The sequence below is a fragment of the Lottia gigantea genome (assembly GCF_000327385.1).
Source record: "Lottia gigantea unplaced genomic scaffold LOTGIsca_13, whole genome shotgun sequence".
Classification (NCBI taxonomy): Eukaryota; Metazoa; Mollusca; class Gastropoda; family Lottiidae; genus Lottia; species Lottia gigantea.
This window is the reverse complement of record NW_008707425.1, coordinates 3,505,134-3,525,868: the sequence shown is the minus strand read 5'-3', so window position 1 is coordinate 3,525,868 and position 20,735 is coordinate 3,505,134. Positions and strand designations below refer to the sequence as shown.

The window sequence follows — 20,735 nt, the reverse complement described above, 5'->3', positions numbered from 1 at the left end:
TCGTAATACATACACTGTTACTAACAGTTTTAAGCGTTTCACAAGCCCACGTAAGTTGTGGGTGCCCGTAAGTCACGACTAAATCCGACCGACAAATGGTCCAGACTGTCCGTAAATATCTCGATACTACGTAAATGTTAAAAAAAAAAGTGCTGGCTTATTGTACGCCCTGTATAATAATAACAAAAGAGAAAGGACATTTAGAGATAGATTGACAAAAATATGATACAGATGAGGATAAGGATTTAGCTACATTTCTTATAAAATTTTCATTTTTTGAAAGTTATTTCATTCAAATTAAATATTCTTATATGGTAACAACTGTTGATGTGCGGAAATAGCAGAAAAGTCTGGAATTAGCCACTCAACCAAAAGATTAAGAAAGATTGGCTTTCTGGGTATTTACGGAGATTTCCGATCTTGAGTGTCAGACGTTCACAGGCAACTAATCTCTCTCGTGCCATTGGGTTCAATAGACCAAAAGTGAATGAATTTTTTAACATCTATGAAGAAGTGTTGAGAAAAGAGCCCTTTCGTGCCTCTCAGATATGGAATATGGACGAGACGGGGATAACAAATATCCAGAAGTCTGGGAAAATAATAGCCACTAAATGTGAACAGCAGGTCAGCAAAATGACAAGTGGTGAAAGTGGGAAAACAGTAACAGGGGTTTGCGACATGAGCGCGGCGGGTGAACACATGTCGCCTATGTTTATTTTCAAACGGGTCAGGATGGTTGAGACATTGATGGCAGGATTTCCATCACAGTCTGCTGGCTACGCAAGTCCTTCTAGGTGGACAGACGAACATCTCATCTCTTTAGAGGCAATTCGTTATGATGAACAAAGTTACATCCACCTCATCACCTTGCCACCTCTTACGACTTACAAACTACAGAAACTGTCGAACAGACGGTAGGGCCTACAGCGCGTTGACGTCATTGTCCCAAGTGTAAACAGACTCGCATAGACGGTCGCATGTGCCGACCTAATTTAAATTTAAGGTTTGCTGATCAAATACGTCGTAAATTAGGTGTCTTCCCACATCGCCCCGTTCCAATTCGCCCTTAAATTATTCCCTTTTCGTCCCTTTTCTATTTTAAAATGTGGCCACATAATATTTCCGCTGCCTCGACAAAATTTCTAAATTTCAAACAATATTAAGATTTGTATTCAGTTACTTCAATTAGTTGTAATCATATTTAAATGTTCGAGGGTATTTTTTTTTATATCAATTTAATAATTCTTTTTCTTTATTCATCTCAACTTTTACAATGGCAACTCCTTTCTTCATGCAATGTAGTGGGAATCAGGGGTAGAATGGGACAGGGGAGAAAGGAGGAATAATTAGAGGCGAATGTATCTATCCACTTCAATACGAACTGGGTGTAAGGTTTTATAAGACATATTCTCTAATAGAAGCACTGGCCAAGGTCACAGGTAGAGACTATGGATTTTAGCATTGGAATACACCAATTTGAGAAGAAATTACCTACTTCTGGAGAGATTTACAAGATAAAAATGCGATTGTTTCGGTGAGTTAATAAAAGGTGACCATGGACAAGAACATTACTCAGAACTTTATTCCTTTTGTAAGCAGTCACCAAACGTTTAGTATAGATGTTCGGGAATTTGTCTTGTAAAAGCGTTTGACAATCACAGAGGTATTTTTTTAAAACTTGGTTTGGTGTTAAGTTTCAAAAAGACTCGATATTGTTTGTTAACACTTTTAGAATTCGTTGGAGACATATTCCTCTTCAATGATGCATTTATACTTTAATTAGGGCGAGGCTGTTTAAAATCGATGGTAAACAAAGTTTAGGTTTTTCTATTTGGTTCATACGTTTAATTACTTACAATGTACAGAGAGAATTTAATACTTTTAAAAACAAATAAAAAGATAGCTTGCCAGGCAAGGTAACATACGCCCACTGGCAGCTGTCAGAAATGATTAAACAGTCTTTAGTGACTACAGGGTTGCACAATATAGCTAATAGAGTGAAACGTCAAGTCAGACACGATATTTCGGTGAAATATTATCCGATCATCGCGAAAATCGATAGGGATCATCTTCATAATGACATTGACATACAAAATAAAAATCAAAAGAATCTGTAAACAATTGTAGCCTGTAGAGTGAGCACGAGTTGCACAATATAGCTAATAGAGTAAAACGTCAAGTCAGACACGATATTCCGGTGAAAAATTATCCGATCATCACGAAAATCAATAGGGATCATCTTCATAATGACATTGACACACAAAATAAAAATCAAAAGAATCTGTAAAAAATTGTAGCCTGTAGAGTGAGCACGAGTTGCACAATATAGCTAATAAAGAAAAACGTCTCAGGTCAGACACGATATTTCGGTGAAAAATTATCCGATCATCACGAAAATCAATAGGGATCATCTTCATAATGACATCGACACACAAAATAAAAATCAAAAGAATCTGTAAAAAATTGTAGCCTGTAGAGTGAGCATGAGTTGCACAATATAGCTAATAGAGAAAAACGTCAAGTCAGACACGATATTTCGGTGAAAAATTATCCGATCATCACGAAAATCAATAGGGATCATCTTCATAACAACATTGACATACAAAATAAAAATCAAAAGAATCCATAAAGAACGGTAGCCTGTAGAGTGAGCACAAGCCAAATGTGAACGGACGGACGGACGGACCGACGGACTGATTACAATATACGCCCATCTTACGTGTGGGCGTATAAAAATTATATTTATCTGAAAATTTTGGTATATAATCATCTATTTGAATTGAAAAGTAATTGTATATTGGGAGTGGAGCATTAGATTATTATAATAATTGAGAATATTGCCATTGCTTTGTGTTAATGAATCGGATATTTCACAGTAGTTCAAAGCATCTGCCTCTATTCCAGCCTCGGATAGATATTTTGATAGTTATCGGCTAGATAGAGTCAGAACAATTAGGCCCAGTTTTATGAGGATTTGCCACGCCTTCGAAGATGCGTTTTTTAAAATATGATATTAAACTACCTAAACAATGACTTAAATTAGTTTGGCTTTGCACAGTACGCAGTTTTAAATGTCCGACAAGAGATCAGTTTCTTTAAAAAAAACAATTTGATGGAACCACAGACCTGACATAAATGATGAAGGGAGATTATGATGGTTTGACTGAACTACAAAAATATTCATATTTCTGAATATCCCTGGGTCCGATTTAAATATATAGGTTTAAATTTCTACACCTTGGAGGTGTGGGAAAACACAAAACAGGGTCTAGTCTTTCTATCTCTAGACCAGCTTACAACTTTCAAAATAGCTATCAGAAGCTCGAATAGAGGCATGCGTTTTGTACAAATTTTACAGTTGATTTAATTTCATGGACAAATTACCCACTCATTCGGTAGCCTTATAATAATTAAGCCGTCGCAAAATTACGCCAAGTAGCATTTATAATTTCAATTTTGTCTTGTTTTCTTTGATAAGAAAGTTTAATTGCTTCAGATTAAACTCTTTTTTCAATGAAGCCAAACTGAGCACTTATTCGTCACGATTTTAACGTATGTTATTTCACTAGTTAATTTTGCACTAATGCCGCATATTTATCTGAAAATTTTGGTATCTAATTATCCATTGGAATTTAAAAGTAATTTTATTTTGGGAGTAGGGATTTGACCAAAATGTGGAGACACAGAGGTTTTACGTGATATTTTTAATCGGGTGAGGGCCAAGACGAATAAATGACCACACATGCAGTAAAAACTTTATGACAAAAAACCCCAAAGTACAATAAACATGATTATACAATACAATATTTTCACTGTTAAAATAGTGCTCAATACACCAATTGATTATATAATTAAAGTCAAATAACATAATATAACTATGCTAATTCACACGACACGAACAATATTCTAATATAATGCCACTTCAGTCGTACTCAATATAAATAATTAAATAGTAAATGTACAGACCCAGAAGGGTTGTTTAAAGTAACTATACAATTGGAAAGTAAAGTGAAATATCTTAAACCTAGAAGAACCAATGAATTTATTAGAAAATATATTTTTACCATATAAATGTGCATTAACTTAATTATTTTTACTATAATTGCAATTACCACTTCTGAATCTAATTACATAATTGGACTTATATACTCAACTCTATGCAATAAGAGAATGAGAATAAAGATGGCTGCCATATACTTTGACTTACAAAACCTTGCACACAGCCTATACTACATTAAACATACCCTTTAATACTGAACTGACCAATTACCCTTTCACAACAATTTGGATTCTCTACCCCCAATAAATAAGTCCAAATTTTTAAAAAGAAAGAAAGATACGTAGTTTAGTATGAGTACAGAGTGAACAGATTTGAGTTGATGAATGTATTCATTGTGTAATTTTGTAAATCATTAAAGCTGTGCTGAAATATTGAAACCTGTACACTATATTACAATAGCATAAAGAAAATATCTATCAGTGAGCATGTTTACATAATTCACATAATGAATCGTTAATGTTGGCCACAGTTTAAATATTAAAGGGATTGTAAAGAGGTTTTCTAATTTTTTATGTCTATCGGAGAAAATGATAGCACCAATCCTATTTTCAACCAGGCATCTGTAGTTCCTGCAATTCCTAATCACATGGGACCTATGCGATTAGTGACACCATAAAACACTTTGTTTTAATGGAATTGCACAAACCACAGATGTCTGATTGAAAATTGGAATAGTGCAAGTGATGTTTTTAAATTCAATGCAATACGTGCCTCCTATACACATACAAATTTTAGAAAACCACTTAACAATCTCTTTACGACATGGAAACTGAACTACACTTTTATAATCTTATCATGATCAAGACTAAAAATATTTAAACTATCTTACCTATTATAAAAAAAATGTTTAACAAAATTTAATTGTAGTATACAGAATCTGTAAATTGAATAGGGGAGGTAGACAAATTACATAGAAATGACAGTATGTAAATACTGTAATATGAACGTTATTGAAGATTTTTTTGCCTACTTATTACTGTGTGTATTCAGCTTTAGAAAAATTTACATCATTAATGTCTCCAAATAATAATTTCTGAATTATTTCGCTTTCTCGATACTCTATGTATAATTTAAACTACGCACTTAAACTTCACTTCAAAAACTATAACAGTGTTGTAAATATTGTAACAACATATATATTATAAAGTCTTTGAATGGCATTTAGCAATTGTGAGTACGATATATAGACAAACTATATTAATAATAAGCATTAATGTATATATAGTTTGCCCATCACTTCTTCTCATTATGTGACTGAGGACGACGGGGGAAACACGTCGAAACGTTGGATAAAACTTTAACCAGTAATTGTTGTTCCATAAAGCTGTGTCTATATATATATATTATATTTGTAATATACTACCCTCTGTTTGAAAAAATATGTTTCAGTAATGTCTATGAGTTTGTAACTTAATGTTTTTGTTAATACAGCATCTATCACTTCAACCACCACAAAGTAATAACAGGAAACGAAGAGAGACCAAATTAAAAGAGGGGACTTCAGTAAACTGAATAAAATGGCTTGTCAAGAGCTTTCATCAGACGAAATGTATAAGACAACATATTCTTTCATTTAACTACTAAACCAATGAATCAATTTCGGTTCGAAGAGATTTGTACTCAAAAAAAGAAAACTCATTTGCAAATTAATATTTTACAAATGATATATACAATATCTGCAAGATGAAAGGTGTAAAACACGGTTGTAGCTATGTAACAGCTCGCAAGACCAATTGCCATTATTTTAGTATCAGCGACCCATCAGTGCTGACAATCTTAGAAATCAGCTGGCCCCCCAGAACCTGTATGATGACCAGCCATGCAGGGGTCAAGTATTCACATCAGTAACGTCTTGAGTGGTGCACCCAACGACTACATTGGCGGCACCAGGAGAGGATTCCCACGCGTTGTCAGATACAGTCGATACTTCATTTCCATCGCTGATGGCAAAGTACGAATGTGGGGAAGAAGTTTTGAACGTTTTACAGAACAAGGCGTGGTTTAAAGATATCCGTGGGAAGTACCAAACATTATGGTAAGGGGTGCAACTGGAATAAATCAAACTTGGGCCTGTTATTTTCCAGAATATTGGCCCAGGCATACACCGACCAGGTTATCCGACCCAGCGTTGTACCACAATCTGCATTACTCAAAAATCACACCTTTCAGCATGAGAACGACCGTTCACTCACTGCTATTGTCACCCGGATCTTCATCCAACAGCGTAACATCACAGTGATGTCTTGGCCCTCACTCAGCGCGTAATTACACCCGATATAACTTGTAAGATGACATAGAAAGACGTCTTAACCAGGTTCAACCAACTCCAAGAAATGCAGCAAAACTGCTTTAGTCATGGTCCTGGCGCAGATTCCAATGGCGTCGGTAAACTAGAAGATCACGTGATCAGTCAATCGATATGACATTGTAAGGACACTCTAACAAGCCTTTGAGACAATTATCTTTTGCATTATTGACATTTGAATAAATAGTATTATGTACTTTCTGTACTTTGCGACGAAAACTTGGTGTAACTATTTGTTATCTCCCAAGGATGAACCCTATTGAAAACCAAAAAATCGAAAAATAATAAATGAGTTATTGCCCTTGTTCTTGTAAACACTCTAGAAGGCATAATTCTTGTGAAATTGTTTATTTTCTCTGTCTGTGGAACATGTGGACTTCCTCAAGTCATAATGACGAGTTCTACAAGTAATATTGGCTTCCTCAAGTCGTAATGACGTGTCCCACAACTCATAATAACCAGTTCCTCAAGTTGTAATGACGTGTGCAACAACTCATAATGACTTCCCCAAGTCGTAATGACGAGATCAATAAGTAATATTGGCTTTCTCAAGTCGTAATGACGTGTCTCACAACAACCAGTTCCTCAAGTCGTAATGACGTGTTCACAACTAATAATAAAAAATCCTAACAATATCAACAAATTCTCCAAATTCTTGACAACAATGAAAGCAAGCCTTAAGTAATAAAGAAAAACAATGTAATATCTAATCTGTGAAGAAAGGTGCATTCAATATATTTATCGTTAAAAATTAGTATATAATATTAATAAAATGTTTTCTTCAGAGAAACACTGTTTTTAGTGTGTCCCATGATGGCATATATTTCTCTCCACTTAGTTTTCAAATATGAAGCGTGTAGACTAAAACCACTTCGTCTGTAAAAAATAAGAACATCACATTTCGATAACATCAACTGATCTACATAAGCAGATTCTTGAGAACTACAAGCCAATGTTAAATTAGATCGCATTTTATCCGGATTCATAGCATAAGCGAAACTACCGATATATCTTCTACCATATTTAGACATAGCACTTTGTCTAACATCGAGGTGATCAGTGGCCACAAAAATCCTAGATTTCTTATGAAAATGATGATCAATAAAATCCCAGACGTCGGGGACAGCAGTAAGGGGTATTCCAGTATAATCATGAGGTAAATATTTACTACGACCAATTCTCAAATGTGCACAAATTAGTTCTTTCCCAGATTTCTTAGCATCTCGATTTATTTTGCCAGTTGACATTATTTTTGATACTTGACTAGTAAGTTTTTCTGTGGGAATCATAAATCTATTCCATGTTTCTCGAAATATTGTGGCACGATTTTTGTTTCTTAAATAGTCCGGTAAAAACTGAGTATAATTCTCTGCTATATTTGAATAACTGTAACAATTGGTTTTTACATACAGCACCTCAGCAATTTCAGAATTGTTCATGTTCAGGTTTAACAGTGGAGTATCATTAGAAATAAATGCGAGAGTTTTCTTAGTTTTGGCTTTCAGTCCCTTTAATTCACCTTTGGTGAATATCCAATTATATTCTTTGGTGGGTTTATAATAGGGTTTAATATCACATGGAGAGGATATCAAAATTTTAAATGTCCGTTTCCACACCAAAGAAAGTAAAAACAAAGAAACCATTCCTCTCTGTCTGTCACCCCAGCCACCACAGTCTCTCTTTTCATCGCACAGATATACTAAATATTTTTCATTTATTTTCTTCCGGTTTGGTGCCATATGTTGTTCACTTTGAATTGATACCAAATAATGTTTACTTGGATTTAAGACAACAGTTTGGTCACTTTGGCTTGGTACCACATTCTGTTTACATTGGTTCAATAACGAATACCATACAACTATACATATTAATGATGTCGACAGAATATACCGACTCCAACATGTCATCCTCGCCATACTAAAATAACAAAAAAGATAATTTTCCAGACACGATAATATATGCCCACTGGCACTTTTGTTTTAAATTTATTATAAACGATTTCACCAAGTTTCGACAAAATATGTGTTAACGAGCCGAAACTGGACGCGTTCTTGATTGTAAGAACAAAGGCAATAACTCATATTTCGATTTTTCAACAAGGCTCATCCATGGATGAATATATTTCACCAAGTTTCGTCTAAGTCTACCAAAATCTACAGAACGTCACACGATGTCACTAGAAAGATGGCTACGGGACGTCATAATGTGGAAATAACTGAAATAAGTGGAGTTTTACGTCCTACTTTCCTGCACCTGATTGGGTTTATGCGAAAGACACGTCATAATAGAGTACAATGCTTTCGAATTTAGTCACGATGGCTTTGCGGGAACTCCCGATGGATGAAACTTTCGACCGACCGTGGAAACGAACTGTGGCATTGTCATCTTCAACCAACAAACTCGAGAAAATCCATTGCTTATCGGAGATCTTTGGGAGCAGAACAGACAGTACATTAAAATTATTTTGAATCCGTCAGTCTTCACCGATACCGCGAGGGTTTCGCAAAGTCGTATGGTCTTCGTGTGATCGTGTAAAATCCAAAGAGGTTGAATATACTTAAATACTTTATGGACTTTTTAATATCAAGGGCGATAATTCTTCAGGTGATATCAAACGTTGCCGAAAATTCCAACAATTCTTACAAAGTTTTTAAACTACACTCAATTTAAAGTAAATAGACAGTTCAAATTTGTACTTGGAATGTAGCTACGAGTATTAATAAGAATCAAATGACGGTAACTCGACAGCCAGAAAGGCATAGTTGTCTTATAAGTAAAAGTCTAAAATTTTAGTCACATTGTTTAATGTAAATTCTAACAGTTCCATGGCGTAAGGTGTCCATGAATAACGAAAAGAACTTAACATTTCAAGTATTACTCCAGTTAGAGTTGCTTCCCTTAATTCATTATTATTTCAAGGCGCTTTGTTTTCGCTCTAGCTATATTTTTTTCTTTTATGTCCAGTTATGGTATATAAATAAGCCCTGGGGTGGATTGAACCATGTTATACTGTAAGTCAAGATTACGGAAGCACATTTAAGGCATACCTCCACGTAGTTTACCAACTTTCTTATTACGTATTTTCATCAAACTTGGAATGTATGGGTATAATCAAATCTAAATTTGATGGGAATATTGAATTTGTTGTTGTGTTATATTTATTAACTAAATTTCTGTCAAGCTTCGTATATACCTTAATGTTGTAACACACCCTGCATCATGTTAAGGGAACATTTCCAGTTTATTGTTTTTTCCAAAAAGAGAGAGATTGAACACTTTGCCTCGAGGTTTTATGATATTTGGAACCTTCCCCCTTGAAAAATCTTTCCTGAAAAAAGAATTTGGACTCGTTTTTAAATAGTAAAAGACAATACATCAAAAACATTGAAGCAATGCCTGGATTACGATTTTGGTTTCTATCGCTGACTTCAGGGCAAAACCCTGTAAGCCCTTCGTCGAAAAATTGTATACTTTATGTCCGATTTAATGATCAATTTTCATAAATGCAGAACGCATTAGAATTTGATAACAAGTAAGCTAGAATACATCGTGTCCAAACCACACCCCCATTCGCAATACTTCCTCGGGGCCGTTGTAACACAAGTGAGAAAAATAACGTATTCAGAGCTAAATATTGTCCAATCAAAATTTGCCCTACTGTAATGGTAGCAAATTTCAGCCTATCAAAACAAATAACTCGTTATGACGCTTTGATGAATATTTACGGTATAGAATTGAGTAAGATTTTCGTTAAAGATTCAAACGGACGGCGGAAAAGCGGTTTGTTTACCAATCTCATTTCCACGCGCTTAAAACGATGGCTCTGCCTGGGCAAATTTTCCAAACCACAAGCAAAATTAAGAGATGTATTCAATAACTTGAATAAGCTGTAATTATGCTTAAACTTTTGACAGTTGCCTTCGGATGATGGCCGGATGGTGTATACTCCCGGCCCATACCCAGACCAGTCCAGGCGATTGTAGACTAGCCCGGAGAGGACAAGGAGTAGCCCCGGATATAATCCTTCCCCGGTTCAAACCACGAAATCCTGGGGCAAGCCCGGACCAGCCCAGAATGCACAGGATTTTTGCTCTCTTCCACGGAGTAGCCACGGATCAGACTCGGACCACCAGGGTAGACCAAGAGAAATCCGGGGCCTCAGTGAAACTGATTGTCTTAAGGTTTTAGGTGGATATTCTGTACCATCTTCCTTTCTGGTCTCAGTAGTATATGTCTTTTCGGATATGACGCATTTCACTTCTGCGCATGCGCAGCTTTTTCAAGACACAACTGTTAAAATGTATTATAACAGACCCCCCCCCCCCCCCAAACTGCTAAAATGTATTATAACAGACTCCCCACACTGTTAAAAATGTATTATAACAGACTCCCCAAACTGTTTAAAATGTATTATAACAGACTCCTCAGACTGTTAAAAAATGTATTATAACAGACTCCATATAAATTACCCAACCACACAAGATTAACTAAAATAATACAGTATAAAATAACCGCATTAAAAAAAAGATGTCTTTAATTTTAAAACACGAACAAAAAAAAATTCGAAGGAGACGGTTTCTTCTCTGCGCTAACATCTCTCATCCTCAAAGTGGCCAACTTTGTCTCAAACAACAAATTCCTCATTTCCTCAGAAGCGCAAGCTCTTGGATCTGTGGCAAAAGCAGGAGTAAATATAAGCGATGCAGTGAAAAAATCTGACGAACTTAAAGAACTGCAGCTAATAAGAGAACTAAGAAACAAGAGACTAGAACGACAAGCCCTAGAAAAACAAGGAAAAGGGTTTAAAATCATTGGATAAAAATGGCAAGCAAAAATTACAGATAGGATCCAATCTTTCAATTGTATGATCCGATTCAATATTCGTTCAACAAAAAGAAAGAGGATTACGTAATCATCTCACCATCGGTAGGGACAAAGACCCAAATAAACGAAGGAGGAAGAGTAACCTTTGAAATTAATTCGTTGTCCAATTGGTTGCTGCTTTCCGATGCCCATTTTCGATGCGATTTCAAAATCAAAGACGCCACTCAGAATCGAATTCCACAAACCAACACGACTTTAGAAAACAACTTCTTATCGTCTTTATTCAGCGAAATGGTTTTGGAAGCTGGTTAAAATCCGATAGAGACCATAAAACACCCCGGCGAGTTTGACACAATGTTGAAAGCGGTTCTGTATCCCAAAAACTACGATTCAGTTTCGGGATGGATTCCCGATGTCGGTGACGGAGAAGTTTTAAAAGAACCGGTCAGAACTGTAGCAAATGACACAGACCTTGCTAGGATAAGGGTAGTTGCTAGAAACACACTGGAAAGAGTGTCTCGCGGAGTAAATCACGGATTTGAAAAACGAGCGCTTCAATACAACAATGTTTTCGAGAACAACAGATGGGGTAATTACGTAAATTGGAAGTTGTATCCTTTATTTGGTCTCTTGGAACACAGAAAGGTTTCCATAGGTTTGCCGTATAAAATTCATTGGCAAAGAAAATTCAACGACAACAAGATATTCTTTTGTGAAAACAACGAATATCCAGCTTTACATACCGGTAATCACTCCTTCCGTAGAAGTGGAAACGAGAATATTCAACTCTTTAACCAAAGACATCGAAATTGCTTTTCTTCGTCGTAACACGGTAGGTAGCATGACTTTAACGGGACAATCCACCACGTGGCCAATCACCAACACCGTCAAACCAGCGAGATATCTAATGGTCGGTTTCAAAAACTTGCCAGACTCTCGGACAAACAACAACAACATTTTCAGAGTGGCATTGAACCATACTCAAGATCCCATCATTCGCAAAGTTCAAGTCAGATTGAACAACGATAATTATCCCAATCAACCTCTGACAATTGATCCTTCCAAAAAAGATTACAACGAATTGTACAGAAACTATAAAAACATGTGCGAATTGTTTGGAAATACTCCTCAGTTTGAATACACAGATTTTTCACTCAATCATCCAATCTTTTGTTTCGATCTGTCAGCTCATCAAGAAGATCTTTTCAAAACTGGGGTAAACATAAATATTCACATCGATAAAACACAAGGAGATGTAACCGGCTACTGTTTATTGCTGGCAGAAGCAAAACATTTGATTAAAATATCAGATAGAAAAATGATAAGAATTGAATAAAAAAACACCCTTTAAAAATGAAACCAGAAACTTTAGTTATGAAAATAATAGAAGCTATCGAAACGAATTCGCCGACTCTAATAACTTACAACGGTAAAAAAGTGCATATAACCCAAAAGATTATCGATAAATACAAACATTGCAAAGTCAGAGACGATATAGACTTGGAAAGAATTGATGAGAATTTAACTAAAAAAAGTGGATTTTTACCTTTCTTACCTTTAATCTTTGCTGGTTTAGCTGCAGCTGGTGCAACTGCTGGTGGGGCTGCTGGGATAGCCAAAGCTGTCAACGATAAGAAAGCTGAAGCCGCTGCAAACGCCGAAGCACGTAGACACAATTTGGCAATGGAAGAGAAGCACGAGGAGGTTCGGGAGTAGGAGATAAAATCGACACTGGAGAATTGAAGGTCAAACACAAGGGCAACGCCATATTTTTTAAAAACATACGTTCGGGCGAGGAAATCTTTCTTTCAAAGTATAAAGGCAACGGGATGATTTTTGGTACGAAAATGTAATAAATAAAAATGGGCAAGAAATTCAAACATTCGGACATATTTTCTAGCTCATATACATTTGCGGATCTTCGGGTTGTGGAAAGACTTACCTCCCTTTTATCATGTTGACAACACCGAACCTTTTAGATTTCGAGTCTCGGTATATTTACACGACTACTCCCGAACAATCTTATTATCAGTTTCTCAAAGCTTTAGAATACGTCTCGAAAGAAGAAGTTCAAGACATTTTCACTACTACAAAAGCAACGAAGACTTGCAAGAGAACGCGGAAATAAAAGACATCTTAGACGGTCTCTGAAACCGACCGACGTCAAAGTGTTTCTGACTAAAAACGTCAACGATTTAGACTTATCTAAAATCGACAACAACCGAAAGAACTTGATTGTCTTTGACGACAGCGTGGCACAAAAAAGTCAAACCGTTCAACAAGAATTCTCCACGAAAAGAAGACATCACAACTGTCACTGCATATACCAATCCCAATCTTTCTACGGAATGGACACCATGTTTATCAGAAAGAACGCAAATTGTTTTTTATTATTCGAATTGAACGACAAAGATTTATCTTAAATCATTCAGTCGATAAATCACGGAATGGACAGAGACACGTTTAAAAAGGTTTGTAAAGCTCAATGGAGAAACCCGGATGATCATGGATATGTATTTGTTAAATTATTAAGATATTAAAAAGAGACTCGAGTCTCCTATAGAACCTTCACCCCATTAAGATCCACCGATTGAATATGGTGGTATTAAGACATTAGATGATATAAAACGTCTTTTTTCAAACCCTGACCCAGATTTACCAAATCGTTGATGATGAGGGTTTGTTGTTCAATGGTTTTAGAATAATTCAAAATCGACACAAAAGACTTTATATTTACATTAACGAGAGGAATAATAGATTAAATGAATGGCGAGGATGTTGACATTGCCGATTACATGGATTTAGTAGCATACTCAAAATTTCTAAAATTTCATCACTAAAAAAGACTATATAAACGTCATTAAAAATGTCCAATAAAGAGCAATTGTTCGTTATCACCTCGAATAAATCAGACATCAAATTGTCTCTAGTCTACGAGTATGAACTCGATCGCAATAAACAGTACGAACTGGGATTAAAGTATTTCTCCGTTTACAATTCCATTAGAAATATCAACGAAAACAACAATAAACTAAAAATATCGACGGATAACGGAGTTACGTTCAAAACCATAAGCTTACTGCCGGGAAGCTACGAATACGTAGCCATCAACGATTACCTATCCGAATACGCAGGAAGCGGTAAAAACAATATCGAATTCGAAGGAAATTTGAATCTGAACAAAATAAAACTGATCTTGAGAAAAAACAGTCAAGTCGATTTCAACGTAGAAAATTCGTTGAATGCGTTACTAGGGTTCGATAAACGAATATACGCGCAATCGACATTGGCGCCACACAAGGCCAACATCGAGAACGACATCGACGTGATCAACATTCACTGATCAACGGTGGATTTTTCAACAAGCACAAACGCCAAATCATATACAGCATACCGACTTTTACGGTGCCGATCGGATACAGAATTTTAGAGAAACCGTTTCAAACGACCTATTTACCAGACAATTCTTTCATGATCAAAGATATAAATCTGGTAATCAAAGACGGTAAAAACAGGTTCATAGACTATGGCAACGAAGAAATTGTCATTTAAAACAATCTTCATTCTCTTCTTGAATAGTTCATAGTTTTCATCAAAACTATACTCATCTTTGTCGTTGTAATACATAATTCCTTCACTGTTGGTGGTTTTCTTTTAACATTATTCAAATAACTTCTAAAAACTTTAGTTTGTTTATCATTTGGAATAGTTACTCCATTGGTGAAACTTTTTTCCTATGGTTTCTTAAAGTCATTCGACACATCATGTCCGCTTGCTAACTAAACGTAATCTTCTACACTTATCTTATCATTAGAATAACCTTTAAATGTTTTCTTTTCTTTTTTAGAACACCATCAGAAGTTAGAATGATATTGTATTTGACTTTTGGTGCTAAATATAAACCAAATATAATTCCACCGTCACCGTAATCGTTTTTACCTTTGCAATAGTCTTTTTCGGATACCAAACCAGCTCTGTTTAGTTTTTTCAAATTGTTGGATGAAATGTACAAATTATCGGTGTCGGTATAGTATATTTCGGGTTTATAAAATCCATTTATGACGTGAATGAAATTGTTCATTATTTTTTTACTGTGAGATAAAACGGTGTTAGTCGTGTAGATTTACTATCTTCGGTAGTAATCTCTTTTTCAACAATATATTGAGTATCATTAATTTTCTCATAGGTTTTAATATGTGAATCAAAGTTAGCCTGTAAAGTTGCTTCATTCCATAAATGTCTAGTTGTGGATATATCTTTTTGAATTGATTTACCATACAAGGAATTACCTAATAATTTCATGCAATTACTACCCACAATATTACCTTCTCGTTTATATTTATTTCTTAGATCTCTCAAAATTAAAATATAATCTCTATAGGGTGGAGTTTTAAAATTTTCTTCGTATACTATACCATCTAATATTTTAATAATTCGTCCACCGGCTTTCACTATTTCTTGAATATCAACCGATGTTAAAACGTCGTGACAGAAACCATTTCTGAACCTGATTTTGTTACCAGTTTCCTTTTTACCTTCTTTATTCGTGAAAGTGATTTTATCTTTAGCTGTTATCGGTTGGAAGAACATGTTTTTGGGATACTCAAACCACACTGTTAAAATAGCTGTTCTAGGTCTGAATTTTTGTTTATTGAAGAGTTTTACAAATTCTTTTTCTTCTGGTCGAAACGGTCTTCAACTTTCTGCTCTCGGATATTCACTGTCTAAATCCGACATTGCTGAAGCGTATAAACCGTTAGCATCAAATGTCATTAGTTTAGTACAGTTTATTTTTTTAAGTCTCGAATGAACCTCCGTTTTGTCTTTTGTGCTTTCACTGTATTCTTTGAATAAATCAATTATGTTATTACTTTCAAGTTCTGTATATTCCTTTAATACATTACAAATTTCATCCATTTTGTTCGTTTTAAATGATTTTCTATTTGCCGAAACTCTTCCTCCTTTAATAGATCGGCTGATAAAATTTCTTATAAAAGGATTAGTGTGCGAATAAACTTTTTCTATATTTTTTTTTCAGTATGTTTCGCAACCATTCTAGTAGTTTCATACCATTCTTCTTCAACCATTTATCGTAATGATATAAATAATACCAACCATTTAAAGATAAAGATGGAGCCGTTAGATTATTGGACATATTCTGGTTTACAACTTCTTTCATGACTTGGTTATATTTCATCAAACAAGCTCCCAAACAGAGAGTGTCTCTCTTGGCGTAAGGTTCCCATTCGTGTCTCAATTCCTCCCAGTTGTCTTGCGTGTATTTAGCGATATCTACGTCGGCAATCTTTCTCAAATTCGCGGGAAGATTGGACGAATTTCCCCATGCAGCCAATCTAGATTTTTCATGTTGATAGGAACATGTGAAATTAATATGTTGTAAATAATTACCCTTTATTTCTTTCCGTCTTTTCCATTTTTTCTGTAAATTTTCATCTGTGTATGGATTAGATAAAGGTAAAGATAGAATACTTCTGGGTGTTTTTAAAGGACAATGCATTTTTTTTGTATTTTTAAGCACGATCCAGTTGTCGAATCCACTGCCGTTATGAGAAATTAATATAAATTTCTTTCTATCATATTGACCTAAATATTTCAACATTTGATTTATACAATCTGTACCTACAAATATTTCTACTGTAGGAAATATATTTTTTTCTAACTTTTTTCTTATCCCCAAACCCAGTTTGACTTATTTGCATAATTTGATCCCAACATTTTCACGCTAGCATATACAGTTTCCTCCTGTTACATCCGCTGTACATTCCCTTCTAACCCCAAGATATTTTCATTATGCTCCCCAACTACAACAACCACTGGCAAGAAGCCAGAAATAGAAACACTAATCGTCAACCAAACCAATATCACGTACCCTACAACGGCCCTGTCTTCCATCGACCTCTACCACCTACCAATCGCCGACCACCAACCAACCCATCCAGCTATATCCCACCCCATCGCCGACCTACCTACAACACAGCCTACCAATCAAGAGGTAACCATCGACCTGACCAACAACAGAAACCACTACCAGCCCACCGATTAGTCCCCACTCATAAGGAGAAAGAACCCTTTGTGAAGGTGTTCTTCCAAGTTTTGCAGTGCCTCCATCATTTGGCAATCCTTACCCTTCAACAGCAAGGCCAACCAGCGTTTACCTTCAAACGCAAAGTCTCTGAGTTGGATAGTTTTATCCGTCCAGCAATGAAAACATCAGCTGTCGACCCGAATATTAGATCCCTCAATCGGACATGGCTCTGTAAGGTTACGCAGGTCCTGATCGACCATTACCAAACCACACTTCAAGAGAAGCTGACCACCATTCGTACCAAGTCTTTATCATCACCTGCTGTCGACCGCATCGTTTCTCATGCCCTGTCCTGGGCCCGTCGCTCCTATGGGAAACGTCTCACTCAAGCTGTAATCTCCAAATTCTACCAAACAATCAACGAAACAAAAACCAGAGTAACCATATCTCTACCAACTGAAATGGACACTACACCTGCACCATCTAGAGCCACCACGCTGCCGAACCAAACCCCTAAACGAGCCCGAAGTTCACCTACTCCTAGTCCAGCAGACATAGGTAAACGCTCTCGTAGAGAGGGCACACCCCTTCTCTTTTGACTTTCAGACTCGTCTTCCCCTTCCACACCATCTGAATCTTCACCACGTGATCCAGGATCCACCAACCTTTCTTCCTTCTGTGCGTTTTTGGACCAACAAACCACCCCTCAGTCTCCATCCAAGTCGAGACGTGTATCCAGACCTTCCCCTCCTCGAACCAGATCCCAGTCCGTTCCCAATGCTACAATTCTAACAACTACCAAACCAGTACCAATCACACCGTCGACGACCATTATATCCGCTACCAAACCGTATTATCACCAAACCAAGGACAAATCATTATGGAAACTACCTGCTCTAAAGAAATCTACCTTAATAATTGGATCATCTAACCTGAATCGAATTACCAAAACCAGTTCAGACACCGAAATACATTCTTACCCCGGTGCCCAAATCCATCACATACAGTCAATCCTGGAATCATACGACCATGATCCCAAACCTATTACCATTATTTTTCATGTAGGCCTCAACAACCGTGATCAGATACCAAAGACCTCCTTTAACCAAGCCCAGAAATTAATTGCCACAGCCAACAAAACCTTCCCAAACTCCAAGATCCTCTTCACATGTATACCCATTTCAAATAAAATCTCGAAGAAAGCACAAAAGAACCTCAGCACCCTCAACAACATGATGATGAGTCCAGTATCAACAGCGCAACAATCTTACCACCCTACGAAGAAGAATTCGAAACAGTTGATAATCTTCATTGGTCTCCAGAAACAGCAAACAGCATCTATTTGTTTTGGATACACCAGCTTCAAGCATCGAGTAAGTCTTTAAACTAATTACTGGGGATAAAAATACTGAGAGGCCACCGCTAGGCCAAACTGTTGTTAACTTGAGCCGCAAAATTCTCACACCCCTTCAGCATTCAATCTTAGACCGTGGACTTAAGTTTATTCATACACCAAAGATAGCTAACTTGAATTATCTCCGACCATCCATTGAACGATTTCAACGAAATCTTAGCTGCACATATTTTTTTCGAAACCACCCCCCACGTGGTGCTAGAACAATGTTTATTCCTAAATCCACGTGGACACCCCCTCAGGCCGCCATCCATCCTGAAATATTGAAAGCATTTGCGAGTATGAATAGCCAAACAGTGAACCTTTCCATAACACACGAAAAGCCTGATCTCACACGAGTGGAACGTGAAGCGTTAAACTTACTTAAGAAAGACGATAGCATTGTTATTAAAAAGAGTGACAAAGGTTCATGTTGTGTCATTCTGAATAGGGAGGATTACGTTTCAGAAGCAGAGAATCAACTGAATAATCCTAAACATTATGCCATTTTACCGAAACCAATTTTCAAAGAAACTGCTAACATGATTAATAATATTCTTACCGATTTAGTCAAAACTAGTTATCTCAAACAGAAACAATATGACTATCTGTCTGCCAAACCTGATTGTCGAGAGAGACATTTGTACACTTTGCCTAAAATCCATAAGAATCCAACCAAGGAGTGGTTTATCTCGAATAAAATCCCTAAAGGCCGCCCGATTATATCTGACTGTGGTAGTGAGTCATATGCAGTGTCAGAATACATTGATCATTTCTTACTACCTCTAGCATGCCAACATCGCGCCTACCTTAAAGACACAACCGATTTTGTCAATAAAATAAAAAATCTTCGAGTTCCCTCTAATGCCATTTTAATTTCTATCGACGTTTCTTCTATGTATACCAATATCGATAACACTACTGGTTTAACGGCAGTTCGTAAAGCTTTTAATAGAAACCCAGATCCAAACAGACCCGACGATGCAATTCTACAGCTTTTAGAGATTTGTCTTAGTCGAAACGATTTCACATTTAATGGTAAAACATATTTACAAACTTCAGGGACAGCAATGGGCAAACGATTCGCCCCTTCGTACGCAAACCTTTTCATGGCAGAGTGGGAACGTGAGGTGTTGCCCCTCTTTCCATTTGACCCACTTTTTTACGGACGCTTTTTGGATGACATTTTTATGGTTTGGACTTATTCTATCGAACAGTTTTCGGAATTCTTTGAAATTCTCAACAACCACCATCCTTCTATCAAACTAACCGCAAACGTGAGTGACAAAAGCATAGACTTTCTCGATACCACAGTCTTTAAGGGAGATTCCATAGCAGAAACAAATAAACTGGATATTAAAGTGTATTTCAAAGAAACTGATACTCATCAACTCTTGCACAAGAGCTCCTTTCACCCAAAACATACCTTTTCTGGTATAATCAAGTCACAAGTTTTACGATTTCATCGAATTTGTACAAGATCTTCTGATTTCAACCAAGCCTGTACGATTGTTTTCTCAAAACTGAAAGAGCGTGGGTACTCTAAAAGATTTTTACGAAACATAAAAAATTCCACCTTAGCACAGATAGCAGCTAAAAACAGACTTTATGCCGAAGTACCTCCAGGTTTAAGAAGTGCTCCATGTTTGTCCAGTAGATGCAAAACATGTCCCTTTATATCAGAAACTCATTAAGCAACTCTACGAATAAAAGGTACCCGATCCAGGAACATCTAACATGTGAACATTCGAATGTAATATATTTAATTTCATGCAAGAAATGCCCCAAACAATATGTAGGAGAAACTAAGAATAATTTACGAACTCGCTTTAATGCTCATAGGTCAGACATCAAATTAAAGAAAGACAAGCCTGTTTCTAATCATTTCAACCTCGACGACCATTCAATAGACGATCTCACCCTAATCCCAATTGAGCGTATAGAAATTGACTTGCCCGAAGATGAAACTACCAAATTCCGTCAATCTAGGGAGGCCCATTGGATTGAGACATTGAATACAGCAAGACCTATAGGACTAAATATTCATCATAATGTAGGCATAGCACCCTTTGTTGTCCCGTTTAATACAACCAGCAATCGAGCAAGC

General features: G+C 36.4%; 5 protein-coding genes across 5 annotated transcripts; 2 read left to right on the top strand and 3 right to left on the bottom strand.

The window, feature by feature from the left end:
- Positions 1 to 7,129: 7,129 nt before the first annotated feature.
- Positions 7,130 to 8,281, bottom strand: LOTGIDRAFT_157312 (hypothetical protein; the record flags this gene model as incomplete). The annotated part of the gene is made up of 1 exon (XM_009049068.1): positions 7,130 to 8,281. The coding sequence occupies one exon, from the start codon at positions 8,279 to 8,281 to the stop codon at positions 7,130 to 7,132; it is 1,152 nt and encodes a 383-aa protein (XP_009047316.1).
- A 4,261-nt stretch (positions 8,282 to 12,542) lies between these two features.
- Positions 12,543 to 12,905, top strand: LOTGIDRAFT_157311 (hypothetical protein; the record flags this gene model as incomplete). Its single annotated transcript, XM_009049067.1, has 1 exon — positions 12,543 to 12,905. One exon carries the CDS (start codon positions 12,543 to 12,545, stop codon positions 12,903 to 12,905), a length of 363 nt encoding a protein of 120 aa, XP_009047315.1.
- A 2,364-nt stretch (positions 12,906 to 15,269) lies between these two features.
- LOTGIDRAFT_157310 (hypothetical protein) lies at positions 15,270 to 15,779 on the bottom strand (the record flags this gene model as incomplete). Its single annotated transcript, XM_009049066.1, has 1 exon — positions 15,270 to 15,779. One exon carries the CDS (start codon positions 15,777 to 15,779, stop codon positions 15,270 to 15,272), a length of 510 nt encoding a protein of 169 aa, XP_009047314.1.
- Positions 15,780 to 16,188: 409 nt separating this feature from the next.
- LOTGIDRAFT_157309 (hypothetical protein) lies at positions 16,189 to 16,707 on the bottom strand (the record flags this gene model as incomplete). Its single annotated transcript, XM_009049065.1, has 1 exon — positions 16,189 to 16,707. The coding sequence occupies one exon, from the start codon at positions 16,705 to 16,707 to the stop codon at positions 16,189 to 16,191; it is 519 nt and encodes a 172-aa protein (XP_009047313.1).
- A 293-nt stretch (positions 16,708 to 17,000) lies between these two features.
- Positions 17,001 to 17,834, top strand: LOTGIDRAFT_157308 (hypothetical protein; the record flags this gene model as incomplete). Its single annotated transcript, XM_009049064.1, has 1 exon — positions 17,001 to 17,834. One exon carries the CDS (start codon positions 17,001 to 17,003, stop codon positions 17,832 to 17,834), a length of 834 nt encoding a protein of 277 aa, XP_009047312.1.
- Between the last annotated feature and the right edge of the window lie 2,901 nt (positions 17,835 to 20,735).